The 20,034-nt window shown below is 42.7% G+C and overlaps 1 protein-coding gene across 1 annotated transcript in view; it reads right to left on the reverse strand.

The window, feature by feature from the left end:
* Positions 1-243: 243 nt before the first annotated feature.
* The window catches only part of slc35a1 (solute carrier family 35 member A1), a 41,365-nt gene continuing 21,574 nt past the window's right edge, over positions 244-20,034 (reverse strand). The window contains exons 4-8 of the mRNA XM_068026648.1: positions 14,752-14,904; positions 10,299-10,365; positions 8,377-8,553; positions 6,075-6,209; positions 244-4,798 (exon numbers count right to left, since the gene is read on the reverse strand). Of these exons, the coding sequence (XP_067882749.1) occupies positions 4,668-4,798; positions 6,075-6,209; positions 8,377-8,553; positions 10,299-10,365; positions 14,752-14,904 (663 nt within the window). The 3' untranslated portion in view covers positions 244-4,667. The remainder of the gene's footprint in view (positions 4,799-6,074; positions 6,210-8,376; positions 8,554-10,298; positions 10,366-14,751; positions 14,905-20,034) is intronic.

Raw genomic sequence — 20,034 nt, forward strand, 5'->3', positions numbered from 1 at the left:
TGGCAGTAGAGTGAGGGTTATCACTGAATGAATGAAGTGAAAAGTTACATAGAAGTTCTTCGCATAAATGATCAGAACATGGAATGCTTTTCTACAAGTGTCATCAGCAAGTGGTGTCAGCAGGGGTGCTGGAGCCCAGTAACCAAGGCCAGGGAGCAGCAAGAAGCAGAGGCCAATAAGGTGTGTGTGCCAAGCTCTGCCCACCAAATCAACCCATCCACCAATCAAACTGCGAACAAACTATTTGTGTACAGAAATTACAGATTAACTTGTCTTTATTAACACATGTAATGAACTCATCCATTTACAGTACTAAAATATCACCCAATGACCAGCAAATTCCCATTATGATGGATGAAACCTATTACAGATTCCCTGAGACTATAGTTTTAAAGTTAACCATTTAGATTGTACTAGATAATTTCAAACTACATTCAGAATAATGGTTTAAAATACAACAGAAAAGTGCCTATTCGATCACTGCTGCGGTTTGCTATGAAGGCTCATTTGTCCATACAATACTACACTAAGTAACCTCCACTTCATGCTTTCTTTCTTCTTTGGACTCCTTATCTCGAGAGACAATGGGTAAGCACCTGGAGGTGGTCAGTGGTGTGTGGAGCAGCGCCTGGAGTGGCTATAAAGGTCAATTCTAGAGTGACAGGCTCTTCCACAGGTGCTGCAGAAAAATTTATTTGTCGGGGCTGTTACACAGTTGGCTCTCCCCTTGCACTTGTCTTTTTTCCTGCCAACTGCCAAGTCTCTTCGACTACATTCATGCTAACATTTAGAGTAACTCAAGGAGCTTTCCTCAGCATTAGTGTCCGAGGTAACCAGTGCTTCTGAAGGCACTGAAAGTCAGTGAATAATTATTGCCCTACTTCATTTAAGAACATTTAAAGGAGTTTCATGAAAAAAGCCAAGATAGAAGTGAAGAAGGGTCACAGACCTGAAACGTTAACTCTGCTTCTCTCTCCACAGATGCTGCCAGACCTGCTGAGTATTTCCAGCATTTCTTGCTTTTATTTCAGATTTCCAGCACCCGCAGTATTTTGCTTTTATTAAGATGGAAGAGAAGTCAGGGATGAAGACAATCAACAACCAGTACATGCAATGTTTGACACTAAAATGGCTCAGACATTTTTATTTTAAATGAGTGGGAAAATCACAGGAATTCAGATAGATACTTCATTGGGGCCTTTATGTTCATATGCAAGTTTTTTTGCCTGAAATAATTAAAAAGGGGTGGGGATCTAAATGTTGAGGTTTTTGTCATTTTCTTGAATACCTCGAGTTCAAATTCAACATGAGCAAATAATTTTACTATTTAACCAATCCGATACATTGACGGAGCCAGTTACAAAGGGCTCAGCCACACTTTGCTAAGGTAATCTGAGGGGTTTGTGAAAATCAAGGGGCGGTGGAATAAAACATATACATAACTGTGTACAGTAACAGGCATTACCCCAAAAGATGTATGCAATGATCAACTGTTAATCTATGACACTACAACCTACATTTACCTCACTTTATAATGAATGCACCATTTTATACCAGTTATAATTAGAATTAGAACATTACAGCGCAGTACAGGCCCTTCGGCCCTCGATGTTGCGCCGACCTGTGAAACCATCTGACCTACACTATTCCATTTTCATCCATATGTCTATCCAATGACCACTTAAATGCCCTTAAAGTTGGCGAATCTACTACTGCTGCAGGCAGGGCGTTCCACGCCCTTACTACTCTCTGAGTAAAGAAACTACCTCTCACATCTGTCCTATATCTATCACCCCTCAACTTGAAGCTATGTCCCCTCGTGTTTGCCATCACCATAACAATCCCAAGTGATCAGGGAAAGGAAAGAAAATTGACTCGACTAGGTGAAGATCAACTGTCAAATAACTAGCTGTTAGCTTGAACAGTTGTGCCATTCTTTTACCTAAGGACAGGGGTGAAAACATTTTATTTTCCTCAAGATGTACTAATCTATTAAAATTAGAACATTTCTTCAACTTGTGAAGTGCCTGCTATAAATTTAGGTTTACTCCCTAAATTTTTGTTTTTAATTACAATTACATAAATCTTTTAACTACATAGTAAGAGGCACATGATGATGTGGAGTGCCACTGCACTACGAGAGTAGCAGTGTGCAGTTCACGCCAGGCCAAATTTCCAGCTTTGACTATATATATCCCTGTGACAAAGTTTCAAATGGAGACTAAGCACTTTCACGTAGGGAAGAAAAAAAAATTTTTTTGGTCTTTAATGTTCATGGTACAGACCTTTGCAATAACTTACGATCAGCCTTCAAATTAGAACTCCAAGCAAATGCTATTAATACCAACCCCTTCTCCTCTGTAAAGGGACAGCTGTACTTGAAAGAACATATTATTCCCTTTGGGCGTGAATGTGTCATACGCTTGTCAATTATAGGGTGATTTAAAAAGTTACTCTGCTCTGCCCAACAATGTGCTCCAAAAGAAAGAAAAGCACATCAGCCCCACCTTCAGCAGAAGAATGCATCATAAGCAGGACTGCTAACTCCATGCTAACCTGTGTCAAACTACAGAGTTTTGCACTGTAAACCCACAGGAACTCAGCTCAAACTCAGACAGAAGTGGACGACAGCCTGCAGTGTTCAAACCCATATACTACATATCCCACTACGATAAAATTAGATTTTTCTTATGTCTGAAACATGAATACACTTTTTCCTTCATTGTAAGAATTTACAATAAAATGCAAGATGAATGCAGCAAATTGATAACTTTCTCATTCAATAAACAATTTCAACTGAGGCCTTTTTTAATGCCAATCTTTTGTCATTATTTTTCAACTGTATGAAAAAATACAATCATATTCTTCTCTGCAATTTTTGTTTCCTACCTCTTTAGGCACAACAGATAATGCAACTCCTGTTCTGAGGGATGTATGAATGTCTGATTTTTATCAACATTTCCTAGATGGGAAAGCCCCTAATCTTCAAAAAACCCCACTTTAATAATTGTTTTTTTTTTTTTGCAGAGGGGGAGAATATTTACCATGAATACGAGAAGATCCTTCTCATATTCCTTAGCCTCAGATTAGAAAGGATGTTCATAAACAGAGTATTTTCACTGCAGTCCCTCCCTTTTCCCCACAACAGCATTACTTCATAACCATTAAGATTAAATAGGATTACAAAAGATTTTACTTGATGGATTAATTCCTGTAACAATAAAAACACATCTAGTCAGATAGCCAGCGTGCTACTGAAGGTTACAGAGATAAAAGAGGATTAATAGTCGTTTGGTAGTACAGAACTTGAGTATTGCTGAAAATAGAGGCATCTTGTCGAAGTTTTACGGCTTGCACTTATCCGGACAATTTGCAAGAATACCAATGTAAGTGAAGCAACTAATTGATAATCGAGGGTTAAATTGGTAAGGGTGGGGCAGTTTGCTCAATTTTTTGGAACTGGGAGAAATCTTGAATCACCCACAGAAAATGTCTGCAAGAGTTATGGCACAACAAAATGCGCAGCACCAAATGCAGGGAAAGAACAGGTTTGACAGGATGAACAGATTGTCTTGTTAATTTTGTCACTGCCATGAAAGAAATTTCATAATTCACAGAATACCTCCCAGTACCAAATTCTGTAACACCAACTATACTTCTCTAGGCTATTCCAGTATATCATGCTATTGCACATAGACGAATTAGAGTTGAAAAATTAGAAGCAGTCACTACCCTGTTAGATCGGGGTGGGGGGTGGGAGACATGGTGTCACTGTTGACTTATCTATTTAACCTTGTGAAAGATAAAAGAACCTGAAGTTTGAATGTGATTTAAATAACTAATCTTGGTTTTGTGTAAAATGCAAGTGACTATATAAATTTAAAAAAAGGCTTTGCACATATTCAAGCCAAATCATATTTTGGATTTAATAAAAGCAAAATACAGTGGATGCTGGAAATACACAGCAGGTCTGGCAACATCTGTGGAGAGAGAAACACAGTTAACGTTTCAGGTCTGTGACCTTTCATCATAACTCTTCTCTCTCCACAGATGCTGCCAGACCTGCTGAGTAATTCCAGCACTTTCCATATTTTGGATTTACAAGTAGGCTGTACTGCCTGCTTTCAGATGCAAAACTAACAGCTCAAAATTAATCTATTAAGTAGTCGGAGGAGAAAATTACACAGGAGTAGCACCAGTCCTTGCACAGGACTGTTCCACAGACCAATAGGGAAAAAACATTTTGAGCAATTCAGCAACTGAAAAAATAGTAAACGTCATGGCTGAAAAGCATGTGACTTTTAAAGTTTATATGCTACCTGAAATGGCATCCGAAAAAATAGCAAAGTCTTAACAGAGCATTTTGGAATTATTTGATCACCAAATGCGACCTACCTAAGACACTGTATTAACAGCATCTTCAGTAAATACCATATTTTAAAAAATTACAACTTTATAACCTTGATAAATAACTTGTGCATGTTCCTCTGTTGCCATACTGCATCAAAAACATTCCTTCACCTAGCTGGGACTAAGTGCAATAAAAATACATCAATGAGTCAATAACATGAGTTTTTTTTTAAAACGTTATGTCCCTCCAATAGCTGGGTTGAGAGAAGATGCAGATAAGGTCGTCTTTTGGCCTTTTCAGAATGAAGCGTTCATGATCAGACATTCACCAGTGGCTTTTTCGACTTCTCTGTTTCAACCTGTTCAACTGTGGTTGTATTTTGCTTTGGTAAACCATAATAGTATATTGAAATACAGACGAGAATAGATCCAGATATAAAGCTTAGAGCTGAAATTAAACACAAAGAAAGTGAAGTACTTCACTAGCATTTAAAAAATGTCTAACATTTGCTCATACATTGCACAACATAGGAAAAGTTCTTAAATGCATTATTCTTTAGCCATGTCCTCTGTAATTTGAGTATCTTGCTCACAGTTTTTGTTTCTTAAGTGCTGATTGTTATCTCTATCTCATTTATTTATTTAGAGATACAGCACTGAAACAGGCCCTTCGGCCCACCGAGTCTGTGCCGACCATCAACCACCCATTTATACTAATCCTATACTAATCCCATATTCCTACAACATCCCCACCTGTCCCTATATTTCCCTACCACCTACCTCTACTAGGGGCAATTTACCTATCAACTGCAAGTCTTTTGGTGGTGGGAGGAAACCGGAGCACCCGGTGAAAACCCACGCAGACACAGGGAGAACTTGCAAACTCCACACAGGCAGTATCCAGAATTGAACCCGGGTCGCTGGAGCTGTGAGGCTGCGGTGCTAACCACTGCGCCGCCCGCATGATGGGGCCAAGACCGGAAACACACTGGGGGCGATTTTCGATGCTCCTTCAGACACTAAAGAGGTGGCCAAAATGGGATCTTGTGCTGAAACGCCAGTTTAGCCCATGTTTTGCACAAGACACCATCTTGGTAAAGCAGTCGAAGCTTGCACTAGGAACATCCACCCGGAGGATTGTTAAGGAGCCAATTGGTAGCAGGCAACTCAAGTGGTATACATTAAGGAGGCTGCACAGCCTTTTGGTGGCGAGCATTTGACCTAACACCCCCTCCTAACAGCGACTGCAAATAAACAAGTCGTTGCTGAAGATTTTGAGTGCTACTTAAAGGTATATCATCTTTTACTGTTCACGTGCTGTTGGAGGTTTGAAGAGGCCTTTTGAAACAGTGGGAGACTTTTGGGACACTGTCAAGAGTTCAACACTCAAGCAATATTTATTTGCGAAATTCTGTGAGGACTTCAGATAAAAGTGTGTGTGTTGTGCAACTCTACCTCATTGGACACCTTATAGGGGTCACCAGCAGAAAGAGAGTGCTTGGTCATGGGCATCTTGCTAGGGATCTTAGGGATCTGTGTTTAGTTTGCGGGAGGAATGGGAGGAGGACGAGGCCAGTTTATTAGCATTTAGCACCTGTTTTTACCCTTTCACCAAAATAACCCCCAATGTGCATTCATGTCAACGAATCCTATTCAAGAGGCATAGCACATCACTACACATCATTCCAACAGCAACAGCTAACGTAATGAATTTTAATACTTACTTATCTGCAAGCCAAACAGCAACACAGATGCGACTGTGGAAATGACAATTGCTGCTGCAGCTGAAAATCCCTTCATGATGTTATCAGTGTATTTCACAACGACAGAAGTATACAGGCCTCCAAGACTTGCTAATACTGTGGCGATGAAAGAAAGGTTACCTCAATAAAATGATCCACTGTTATATGTAGTTAACTGGAAGAGTTACCTACCAATTATAGTTTAGGTTTAAACAGTTAACTCAGAATGTGGGCAACACCAACAAGGCCAGCTGTCCTGAGATGATGGTCGGGAGGCCTTCGCCTTGAATCACTGTAGTCCTTCTGCTGATGGTGTTCCAACAACGGTGTTAGCTAAGTAATGCAGGATTTTTACCCAACCGCAATGATACTATATCAATGCATGTCTCAAGTGGCTTGGAAGGGAAATTGGTGATGATTGGCCCTACGATCGTGCTGCTTAATCTTTTTGGTGGTAGAGGGCATGGGCATGTAAGCTGAAGTAGGCTTGCATGCAGTGTATTCTACAGATCGTACACACTACCATGCATTGGTGGTGGATGGGATGAAAACTGAATTCAATGGCAGGGACACATAACAAGAGCACGACCGAGTTACAGTTTAGATGCACACTACATTACTGGAGTGCAGGTAACCGCAGATACGTATTTTTTTCATTCACTGACTGCAGCTCAGAGCATAAACCTGTAAACTGAGTGCCACAGATCCATGAAAACATGATTCTAGAATGACTATAACATTTGCACCTTAGTAATGCTGGGCCCTAGGATCATTTTCAATCCTGGCATCTAGGGCAGCTAAAGCAACAAAGGGAGGTTTAAAGTTTAAAAGAGCCACAGCAACAACTGACTGCATATGATAAGGCATTTTCTAGGCAGCCAAAGAGTCCACAGGCCACAATGCATGGTAGCTAAGTATTCAGGAGCTCCCACAGCAATTTTCCAATTCCAGCTCAGGGTAGGCTTCCCAACGGAGGAATCCTACCAAGCGTCGCCATCCAAATTACTGAAATCACAATGACCCAGAAAACTGGCCTAGATTGCAATGGGCACTTGTCTCTCTGAAAATGTACTGGGATTCCACCAAAAAGTAAAATTCCATGTCTCAAGATACAAGATCAATGTTCGTTTATGGCCTTATCTATTTGCATAGCCACCTTTAAAGAATTGTGTCTGCAAACAACTGTTCCTTTACTCCACATAAATCTTACCATTTCAGGATATTTCCTTTCCTCAAATGTGTTATTTTATATTTTTCTACATTGAACTACATCTGCCAACTATCTAGCCTATTTTTAATTTGTTTCATGGGATATGGGCATTGCTGGCAAGGCCAGCATTTATTGCCCATCCCTAATTGCCCTGGAGAAGGTGGTGGTGAGCTGCCTTCTTGAAACACTGCAGGTACACCCACAGTGCTGATAGGAAGGGAGTTCCAGGATTTTGACCTAGAGACAGTGAAGGAACGACGATGCCAAAATGGAGATTGGTTACATCACTGCAGAGTTTCATCATAGCATTAATTACTGCTTTTTTTATTTAATTCTTCACTAGTCTCTCAGCTATAGCTAAAAAGTTTTCTACCAAGTCTATCAGTTTTCGTTGCACAGGGGAGATCGTGTCCTGATGTGAAATATAAAAAAGTACAGAACAGCAACAGACAAAAGTCACCTTTCCAAAAGGATACAAAAATTCTGACTGTGTAAAAGTGCTTTAGGCCATTTAAGGCCAGTCAAGCTTCTTCTATAAGTGCAATGCTTTGTCATTTATTTAGTGTACACAGACAGTTTCATGTTTGGGAGTTCGCAGAGATTCCTGATTTTATAATTTATATTAAAACAATTGCACTTTTTTATTCATTCTTGGGATGTGAGCGTCGCTGGCAAGGTCAGCATTTATTGCCTATCCCTAACTGCCCTTCAGAAGGTGGTGGTGAGTCGCCAACAACTGAGTGGCAGAGGGGGGCACTGAAGAGTCAACCACATTGGTGTGGGTCTAGAGTCACATGTAGGCCAGACCAGGTAAGGATGGGAGATTTCCTCCCTGATGGACCTCAGTGAACCAGATGGGTTTTTTACAACAATCCGGTAGTTTCATGATCAGTATTAATGAGACTAGCATTTTATTCATGATTGTTAAATAATTGAATTTAAATTCCCCCAGCTGCCATGGTGGGATGTGAACTTGTGCCTCCAGAGCCTTAGTCTGGGCCTCTGGATTATTAGTCCAGTAATCTAACACTATGCTACCATCCCACACTTTATTATGAATAGAACAGTACTCACATACAACAAACCAGACCCAGTGGGTATATCCAAAGAAAAAGCCCTTCTCCATCACTTCGGCACCATCACTCACATAAACTCCAACTGCAGTTACCACAATGCCAGAGATATACATCTGTATGTTCCGCACCCACAGAGAGGTATCAGAACTTTTCAAAACCTTCTCAAAGTAAACACCTACAATGGAGAAAAATGAAAGTGATTGGCTGAATATAAAAATGACAAGGACGATGTTAGACCCACACTGTAAGATACTAATACACCAGATCAGTTAACCCCTAAAATCCTAACCACTCTCAACCCAGGGTTACACTTTTGCACTTATACTGGAGTGACATGGAACTCACCCTGAGCTCCAGCCCAAGATCAGCAGTCCAACCATATCCTGGGAGATAACAGGCTTAAAAGAGCTGTAATCTGCTCTTTGTGCACTTAATACCCTGTTGTCCAGCACAGTGAATGTCACTCACTACCTTTAGCACTTCTTTTACAATATACCTGACGAATCACTAACTTTCGAAACATTTCCAGTTCCTATGCCATAGCTATTTTCAATTTCCATTGTTGTAAAGTCCTTTAAAAGACTACTGTGCTGTCTCAAGCTGTACTCTGTGCAGCCTTAATGCGCAAGTCTCCAAATGGGGATTGGTCCATTTAGCCCCAGCTAGTTCTGTAATATTCAATCTACACAGGATCTCTTGCTCATTTGTCTTTGCCCTTCAGAAATCTCATGCAGGGAACCCTCTACCCTTTCGTACGTTTGCAATAAGTTCTGAGTCATCCCCAGAGACCTCTACCGCTATTTTGTTACTGCCCCTTGTTAATATTGTGAAAGCCATTACTCCTGCACCAGACGATAAATAGCACAATTAGCTGTGTTGAAGCTACCTTGGCCAGGTTTAGGTTAATTACAAAATAACTTATTGAAAATTTAAATTATCCAATAACGTATCCTATTAAATGTTTCCATAACTTCAGCCACTCAGCCATCCAACATGCAACAGCTTAAGCATTAATTTAGACAAGGGTAATCTTCCTGTTTAGGCTCCAATGTACATTTCAGGAAGGAGCATGAAATTGAGAACAAATTATTGACTTGGTTAGGAGATTGGTTGAGTGTCAGGATACAGAGTAGGGATAATAAGCAGGTACTCTAATTGGCAGAATGTGACCAGTGGTGTCCTACAGAGATCTGTGCTGCAGCCTTAACTATTCACTGTATTTATTAACGATTTAGATGACAGGGTAGAGAGCTACATACAAAGTTGTCCGATAACACAAAAATAGGTAGTAGATGAAAGCATAAAATTACGAAGAGATATTAATCGATTAGATGAATGGGCAAAACTGCAGCAAATGCATTTCAAATTAGGCAAGTGCGAGGTGATCCATTTTGGACCTAAAAAAGGAATGATTAGAGTACTTTCTAAATGGATAGAAGCTAGTGGAGGTCCGGGCAGACGTAGGAGTCCATGGACACAGATCATTAAAATGTCATTGACAGGCACAGAAAATAATCAAAAAGGCTAATGGAATGTGGGCTTTTATATCTAAGAGGACTAGATAAAACAGGTTAGATGTCATGCTACAGGTACGCAAAGTCCTTGTTAGACCACACCTGGAGTACTGTGTTCAGTTCTTGGCACCACACCTTAGGAAGGATAAACTTGCGTTTGAGGGAGTGCAGTGTAGATATACTTAAATGATACCTGGACTCCAAAGGATTAAATTACAAGGACAGATTACACAAAATAGGGTTGTATTCATAATCCCAAGATTAAGGGATGATCTGATCTTTAATCAAGAGTTGACATAGCAATACAAAATGCCAAAAATAAAAGTTTCTTGGTTGTGCATGGTATTATCTTACTCAAATGGGAAGGAGATGATGATGTGTTAAATATCAGGTAACATCTACTTACCAGCAAATCCAGAACACAATACTGCAATGGCTATGGCAACAAATCCCAAAACTGGATTCTGTTCAACCTACAATGAAAAGTGAACATGCTGTAAAGATTCACCTCTTTATTCTACAAGAATAACGCCAGGCTATTTTGTGAATCAGATAAGCAATATTCAGCTGAGTACGTCTGCAAAAATTAGTTTGACTTTTCTGTGCGAAGAACAGAAACATACAAAAAAAAGTTCACATCAATTGTCTTTTCAGTCTCATTTGCATATTCTTTCTTAACTTGTCTTCCATCAATGAAAGTAAACATGCAGAAGAGTTATGGTTGGACTCACTTCATTCAAATCAATACAACTTACGGTTGCATAATAATGTAAAATAAATACTCTGCCCATCTCCACAGTGAATCATATTACTGGACCTAAACATGATTACTTCTAACTGCCCTCCAGCATTTCTAATTTCTGCAGCTTTAGCACCAGACTGCCTTGCAGCATTCTGTTTTGAAATCCTGATTACCTGTGTCTGTTTTACTTTCCTCTGTTCACAGTTGGAAGGGGAGGTCTCCAGACATGCTGCTGCCTGCCATCAATAACTCCCAACATAGTGGCAACAAGGAGTTTAGTGATTACTCAAACAAGTTAAAGAACTGATTATTATTTAGTCTATGTGGAAACACCAAAGTTATTAAGATGTTAATTGAATTATCTCCGAACATTTTTCTTCCACGAATACACTATGCTTTAGAACACATCACAAATCTTTTCTGTGGAAAAAATAGTGCTAGAAAGTGTCAAATGCAGCACCATTCCTTTTCTGAGAGTAGTGACTTGTGCAAAAGTAGGTTTCCACAAGCATTAGCATGTTTTTCAGTATCTCACTCAAGTGCTGTTCCTCATGTGAATTAGTAACACCCAGCTCTGACCTCACCTGACATCCACACACATACTTACAGCAATGGTGATTGTATATTACTCTGCTCAAGATGGCAAAAGCAAATCTTAAACATCACAAATATATAAAGAAAATCAATGCTGCTGTGGCATAGTTGGATGGCTTGAAACAAACACTACTATAGTGAAATAAAAGCAAAATACTGCGTATGCTGGAAATCTGAAATAAAAACAAGAAATGCTGGAACCACTCAGCAGGTCTGGCAGCATCTGTGAAAAGAGAAGCAGAGTTAACGTTTCGGGTCAGTGACCCTTCTTCGGAACTGACAAATATTAGAAAAGTCACAGGTTATAAGCAAGTGAGGTGAGGGTGGGGCGAGAGATAACAAAGGAGGTCTAGATTGGACCAGGCCACATAGCTGACCAAAAGGTCACGGAGCAAAGGCAAACAATATGTTAATGGTGTGTTGAAAGACAAAGCATTAGTACAGATTAGGTATTAATATACTGAATATTGAACAGCAGCAAGTGCAAATCTGAAAAAAACAGTGGGTAAGCAAACTGAACAGACTAAGATGAAATGAAATAAATGCAAAAAAAAAAAATTGTAAAAAATGTCAAAAAGAATGTAAAAAAAAGAAAAAAGGAAGAAAAAATGACTAAAAATGAAAGCAAAATGGGGGGCTGTCATGCTCTGAAATTATTGAACTCAATGTTCAGTCCGGCAGGCTGTAGTGTGCCTAATCGATAAATGAGATGCTGTTCCTCGAGCTTGCGTTGATGTTCACTGGAACACTGCAGCAATCCCAGGACAGAGATGTGAGCATGAGAGCAGGGGGGAGTGTTGAAATGGCAAGCAACCGGAAGCTCAGGGTCCTGCTTGTGGACTGAGCGGAGATGTTCCGCAAAGCGGTCACCCAGTCTGCGCTTGGTCTCCCCAATGTAGAGGAGACCACACTGTGAGCAGCGAATACAGTATACTACATTGAAAGAAGTACAAGTAAATCGCTGCTTCACCTGAAAGGAGTGTTTGGGGATAGTGAGGAGAGAGGAGGTAAATGGGCAGGTATTACACCTCCTGCGATTGCAGGGGAAGGTGCCATGGGACGGGGACGAGGTGGTGGGGGTAATGGAGGAGTGGACCAGGGTGTCGCGGAGGGAACGATCCCTTCGGAATGCTGACAGGGGAAGGGAGGGGAAGATGCGACTGGTAGTGGCATCACGCTGGAGGTGGCGGAAATGGCGGAGGATGATCCTTTGGATATGGAGGCTGATGGGGGGAAAAGTGAGGACAAGGGGAACCCTGTCACGGTTCTGAGAGGGAGGGGAAGGGGTGAGGGTAGAGGTGCGGGGAATGGGCCGGACACGGTTGAGGGCCCTGTCAACCACAGTGGGGGGAAATCCTCGGTTCAGGAAAAAGGAGGTCATATCAGAAGCACCGTCATGGAAGGTAGCATCATCAGAGCAGATGCGTCAGAGACGGAGAAACTGGGAGAATGGAATAGAGTCCTTACAGGAGGTAGGGTGTGAAGAAGTGTAGTCGAGGTACCTGTGGGAGTCGGTGGGCTTATAATGGATATTAGTAGACAACCTATCCCCAGAGATGGAGACAGAGAAGTCGAGGAAGGGAAGGGAAGTGTCAGAGATGGACCATGTAAAGGTGAGAGAAGGGTGGAAATTGGAAGCAAAGTTGATAAAGTTTTCCAGTTCGGGGCGGGAGCAGTAAACGGCACCGATACAGTCATCAATGTACCAGAAAAAGAGTTGGGGGAGGGGGCCTGAGTAGGACCGGAACAAAGAATGCTCGACATATCCCACAAAAAGACATGCATAACTAGGACCCATGCGGGTACTCATAGCGACACCTTTTACTTGAAGGAAATGCATGGAGTTGAAGGAGAAGTTGTTCAATGTGAGAACAAGTTCAGCCAGGCGGAGGAGGGTGTTGGTGGATGGGGACTGGTTGGCCCTCTGTTCCAGGAAGAAGCGGAGAGCCCTCAAACCATCCTGGTGGGGGATGGAGGTGTAGAGCGATTGGACGTCCATAGTGAAGAGGAGGCGGTTGGGACCAGGAAACTGGAAATTGTCAAAATGACGTAGGGCGTCAGAAGAGTCACGGATGTAGGTGGGAAGAGACTGGACCAGCGGAGAAAAGATAGAGTCTAGATAGGAAGAAATAAGTTCAGTGGGGCAGGAGCAGGCTGACACAATGGGTCTGCCGGGACAGTCCCGTTTGTGGATTTTGGGAAGGAGGTAGAAGCGGGCTGTCCGAGGTTGTGGGACTATGAGGTTGGAAGCTGTAGAGGGAAGATTTCCAGAGGAGATGAGGTCAGTGACAGTCCTTTGGACGGTGGCTTGATGTTCGGTGGTGGGGTCATGGTCCAGAGGGAGGTACCGCCACCTCCAGCATGATACCACTACCAGTCGCATCTTCCCCTCCCTTCCCCTGTCAGCATTCCGAAGGGATCGTTCCCTCCGCGACACCCTGGTCCACTCCTCCATTACCCCCACCACCTCGTCCCCGTCCCATGGCACCTTCCCCTGCAATCGCAGGAGGTGTAATACCTGCCCATTTACCTCCTCTCTCCTCACTATCCCAGGCCCCAAACACTCCTTTCAGGTGAAGCAACGATTTACTTGTACTTCTTTCAATGTAGCATACTGTATTCGCTGCTCACAGTGTGGTCTCCTCTACATTGGGGAGACCAAGCGCAGACTGGGTGACCGCTTTGCGGAACATCTCCGCTCAGTCCGCAAGCAGGACCGAGCTTCCGGTTGCTTGCCATTTCAACACTCCCCCCTGCTCTCGTGCTCACATCTCGGTCCTGGGATTGCTGCAGTGTTCCAGTGAACATCAACGCAAGCTCGAGGAACAGCATCTCATTTACCAATTAGGCACACTACAGCCCGCCGGACTGAACATTGAGTTCAATAATTTCAGAGCATGACAGCCCCCCATTTTTAGTCATTTTTTACAATTTTTTTTTTGCATTTATTTCATTTCATTTTAGTCTGTTTAGTTTGCTTACCCACTGTTTTTTTCAGGTTTGCACTTGCTGATGTTCTATATTCAGTATATTAACACCTAATCTGTACTAATGCTTTGTCTTTCAACACACCATTAACATATTGTTTGCCTTTGCTCCGTGACCTTTTGGTCAGCTATGTGGCCTGGTCCAATCTAGACCTCCTTTGTTATCTCTCGCCCCACCCCCACCTCACTTGCTTATAACCTGTGACTTTTCTAATATTTGTCAGTTCCGAAGAAGGGTCACTGACCCGAAACGTTAACTCTGCTTCTCTTTTCACAGATGCTGCCAGACCTGCTGAGTGGTTCCAGCATTTCTTGTTTTTACTACTATAGTGAAGCCCTTACACAAAAGCCAGTAAAAACATTTGAACAACTGCTTTTTGTGAAAATGGCAGATTTTAATGGAGCTGAAAACTTTTATTCTGCCGAGAGGTTAATTGACAGAGAAAATACAGCAAAGAAACAGACCATTCTGCCCAACCAGTCCATACCAGCATCTATGCTTCGCTCGAGCCATGTCCCAAACTGCAATTACTTACTTGCACCTTTGTAGTTTCCACAGGCTTCCACTGGACTAACGTTACCCCAGCACACAGCATAAACACAGAGGCCCACTGCAGCTTGCTGAGTGAGCGGTTCAGCATAAGGACTGTGCAAACAGCCGTGCTGGGGATCTTTAGTTGGTATGTCACCTTAAAAAAAAATACAAAAATAATTAAGGACAGAAGCTTTATTCTCTTCTAATAGGTCTAGCTGGAAAACTATGGTGTATCATATTATTTTGGTGATTAACCATGCTAATAATTTTTTTTTTTTTTTTATAAAGAGACACATTAAATTGTCTTTAAGTGAGCAATTTTTGCTTTAATGGGGACTCTTTCAGGCCGAATATACAAGCTCCATATTATTGATCGTGACTGCCCTTGATATCAAGGCAGCATTTGACAGAGTATGGCATCAAGGAGCCCTGACAAAACTGGAGTCAATGGGAATCAGGGGAAAACTCTCCACTGAGGTGTAGTCGTACCTAGTGCAAAGGAAGATGGCTGTGGTTGTTGGAGGTCAATCTTCTCAGTACCAGGATATCACTGCAGGAGTTTCTCAGGGTAGTGTCCTAGGCCCAACCATCTTCAGATGCTTCAAAAATGATCTTCCCTCCATCAAAAGGTCAAAAGTCAGGATGTTTGCTGACGATTGCACAATGTTCATTACCATTCGCAACTCCTCAGATACTGAAGCAGCCCATGTCCATATGCAGCGAGACCCGGACAACATTCAGACTTGGGCTGATAAGTGGCAAGTTACATTCACGCCACACAAGTGCCAGGCAATGACCATCTCCAACAAGAGAATCTAACTCCCCTTGACTTTCAATGACATTACCATTGCTGAAGCCTCCACCATCAACATCTTGGGGGTTACCACTGACCAGAAAGTAAACTGGACCAGCATATAAATATTGTGGCTACAAGAGCAGGTCAGGGCTGGGAATTCTGCGGCGAATAACTCACCTCCCGACTCCCCAAAGCCTGTCCACCATCTACAAGGCACAAGTCAGGAATGTGATGGATACTCTCCTCTTGCCTGGATGAGTGCAGCTCCAACAACACTCAAGAATCTCAACACCATTTAGGACAAAACAGTCTGTTTGATCGGCATCCCATTCACTATCAACATTCACTCCAGCACTGATGCACAGTGGCAGCAGAGTTTACCATCTACAAGATGCACTTTGCCAACTCACCAAGGCTCCTTCGAGAGCACCTTCCAAACCCGCGACTTCTACCATCTAGAAGGACAAGGGCAGTAGATGCGCAAGAACACCACCACCTGCAAGTTCCCCTCCAAGCCACACACCATCTTGACTTGGAAATATATCGCTGTTCCTTCACTGTCGCTGGATCAAAATTCTAGATCTCACTTCCAACAGCACTGTGGGAGTACCTGCATCACATGGACTGCAGTGGTTCAAGAAGGCAGCTCACCACCACCTTCTTAAGGGCAATTAGGGATAGGCAACAAATGATAGCCTTGCCAGCAATGGCCACATCCCATGAAAGAATTTTTTAAAAAGGCCCAAGGGTCAAGACATACCTGATGGGCTCAGATCATCTTTGATGTGGCTGGCCAGCAGACTCAAAGTGCAGTTAGGATACTGCACAAAAACCGTGCTCAAGGCCCATTGAAACCACAAAAATAATTAAATTAGGGGGCTATTCCATTATTTGATTGGACACCTGAATCCATTCCCAAACTAGCGCTGAAGATGAGGACTAGTAAAGATTTTTCTTTTGACCGCGTGGCCCTTACCTTCCCAGTGGCCCACTCAGTTTAGCTGTTCTTCTGCACTTTGACCTTATGATGCTGAAGAGTGCTGCCGCCATCGTCCTGCCCTCCTCACCAAAAATCAAATGTCATCACTCCAAAGGAGTACTGCAGTTGTGGCCTAACCAGCGTTTTATACAGTTCCAGCATAACCTCCCAGCTCTTATATTCAATGCCTCAGCTAATAAAGGCAAGTATCCCACATGCCTTCTTGACCACCTGTTCAGCCACCTTCAGGAATCTATGAGCATACACTCTGTCAAGAAAACACCAAATGCCAAATGAGAAATATTAATTCATCAGTTGGAAACTTTAATTAGATTATTAATGGAGAAAATCCTACAGTTAACTTTTTAAAAAACAGGCAACCAAAGATGACCACCGCAATTTGCATTTGAAATACTTTTGCACATTCCAAGGCCCAACCGAAGCCAGATCACAGAATAATAGTGAAGAGGCCCTTCGGCCCATCGAGTCTGCACCAATGCATTAAAGACACCTGACCTGTCTACCTAATCCCATTTGCCAGCACTTGGCCCATAGCCTTCAATGGTATGACGTGCCAAGTGCTCATCCAGGTACGTTTCAAAGGATGTGAGGCAACCCGCCTCTACCACCCTCCCAGGCAGGGCATTCCAGACCGTCACCACCCTCTGGATAAAAAAGTTCTTCCTCAAGTCCCCCTTAAACCTCCCGCCCCTCACCTTAAACTTGTGACCCTTCGACTAAGGGGAACAGCTGCGCCCTATCCCCCCTGTCCATGCCCCTCATAATCTTGTACACCTCGATCAGGTCACCCCTCAGTCTTCTCTGCTCCAGCGAAAACAACCCAAGCCTATCCAACCTCTCTTCATAGCTTAAACGTTCCATCCCAGACAACATCCTGGTGAATTGCCTCTGCATCCCCTCCAATGCAATCACATCCTTCCTAATGTGGTGACCAGAATTGCACACAGTACTCCAGCTGTGGCCTTACCAAAGTTCTGTGCAAATCCAACATGACTTCCCTGCTTTTGTAATCTATGCCTCGATTGATAAAGGCAAGTGTCCCATATGCCTTTTTCACCACCTATTAACCTGCCCTTCTGTCTTCAGAGATCTATGGACAAACACACCAAGGTCCCTTTGTTCCTCAGAACTTCCCAGTGTCAGGCCATTCATTGAATACTTCCGTGTCACATTACACCTTCCAAAGTGTATCACCTCACACTTTTCAGGATTACATTCCATCTGCCACTTTTCTGCCCATTTGACCAACCCGCCTATATCTTCCTGTAACCCAAGACACTCCACCTCACTGTTAACCACTCGGCCAATCTTTGTGCCATCCGCGAACTTACTGATCCTACCCCCCACATAGTCATCTATGTCGTTTATATAAATGACAAACAATAGGGGACCCAGCACAGATCCCTGTGGTACGCCAGTGGACACTGGCTTCCAGTCACTAAAACAGCCGTCTGTCATCACTCTCTGTCTCCTACAGCTAAGCCAATTTTGAATCCACCTTATCAAGTTACCTTGTATCCCATGTGCATTTGCTTTCTTGATAAGTCTCCCATGTGGAACCTTGTCACAGGCTTTGCTGAAATCCATGTAAACTACATCAACTGCACTACCCTCATCTACACACCTGGTCACATGCTCAAAAAATTCAATCAAATTTGTTAGGCATGACCTCCCTCTGACAAAGCCATGCTGACTATTCCTAATCAAATTTTGCCTCTCCAAGTGGAGATAGATTCTCTCCTTCAGAATTTTCTCCAATAATTTCCCTACCACGGATGAGAGACTCACTGGTCTGTAATTCCCTGGCTTATCTCTACAACCTTTCTTAAATAGTGCGACCACATTAGTTGTTCTCCAGTCCTCTGGCACCTCCCCCGTGGCCAGAGAGGAATTAAAAATTAGGGTCAGAGCCCCTGCAATCTCCACACTCGCCTCCCACAGCATCCTGGGACACAAATCGTCCGGACCTGGAGATTTGTCCACTTATAAGCCTTCCAAAACCTCTAATACCTTGTCACTCCCTATGACAATTTGCTCAAGAACCTCACAATCTCTCTCTCTCTAAGTTCCATATCTACATCCTCATTCTCTTGGGTGAAGACAGATCTGAAGTATTCGTTCAACACCCTACCAATGTCCTCTGGCTCCACCCACAAATTTCCCGCTTGGTCCCTAATGGGTCCTACTCTTTCCCTGGTTATCCTCTTCCCATTGATATACTTATAAAATGTCTAAGAAGGCCTGGACCCAGAACAATGGCTTGCTCTACGTAACTGAATTACCTAGGATTGCTTCATTATCATGGCAGTCAAGGCAATCCTGACACATTGACTGTGAAAGAACAAACCCTCCCAAGTGTAAATACTGGTATCCTGGGCCTGTGGAGCCAATTCTGAACCTGGTATGTCATTAGAAGGCTCGAGAATACCCTGAGACAGTCATGTGACCGTCTGTCCATTTCTGAAAAAACTGGGCGTTTTGTTACACACAAAGAGACAATCAGTAACTGAGACAGCAGCAGCAGACAAGGCTGTGCATCTCCCTTTCTCTCTCCCCAAAAAAAAAATCAAGTTTGAAAACCGTCTGCGACTGTGGACCCTCCAAGTCTACAGACTGCTATAGCCAGAGACTAGGGGAAGAAAAGCCACAAAGTGCATTCTAACCAGCCAAAGACTTCAAGAATACAACTCCAGGCTGAAGATCACTTGAATCATCCAACCTCAGACTGTGTATTTAACTTATTTATTCTGGACTTTAATCCAACCAAAGAACCAGCACTTCACTCTGTAATCTATTTGTGTGTGTGTGATCCTCATGTGAATGTGTGTGTGAGAATGTGTAGAGTCTTTTTTATTATTTTAGATCGGGTTCAGCTTGTTGAGTATAATAAACTCATCTCTTGTTTAAACTCAAGAAAACCTGTCCGACTGGCTCTTTCACGATCATATTAAAGCTAAAAGGTAAAACACTCACTGAGGTGGGAGGAACAAACCCTGTTGCGGTCAAATAAAGGAATGGCAAGAGGGGCAACTGTGACCCCCCTCCTCACCTTGGCCGCAACAACTCCTATGTCCCTCTGTTCCGCTATCCTTCTCAGTATCCGACCATTTATTGTGTATTCCCTTGCCTTGTTAGCATTCCCCAAATGCATTACCCCACACTTCTCCAGATTGAACTCCATTTGCCACTGTTCCACCCACCTGACTAGTCCATTGACATCTTCCTGCAATCTACAGCTTTCTTCTTCATTATCAACCATTTTTGTCTGATCTGCAAACTTCGTAATCATGCCCCCTTCATTCAAATCCAAATCATTGATATATACCACAAAAAGCAAGAGGCCTAGTACTAAGCCCTGTGGAACCCCAGTAGAAACAGCCTTCCTGTCACAACACCCAGCCATATCCTTTACTTCCTGCCTGAGCCAATTTTGGCTCCAACTTGCCATTTTGCCTTGCATTCCATGGGCTTTTACTTTTGTGACCAGT

The sequence above is a fragment of the Heterodontus francisci genome, chromosome 3, assembly GCF_036365525.1.
Source record: "Heterodontus francisci isolate sHetFra1 chromosome 3, sHetFra1.hap1, whole genome shotgun sequence".
NCBI classification, from domain to species: Eukaryota; Metazoa; Chordata; class Chondrichthyes; order Heterodontiformes; family Heterodontidae; genus Heterodontus; species Heterodontus francisci.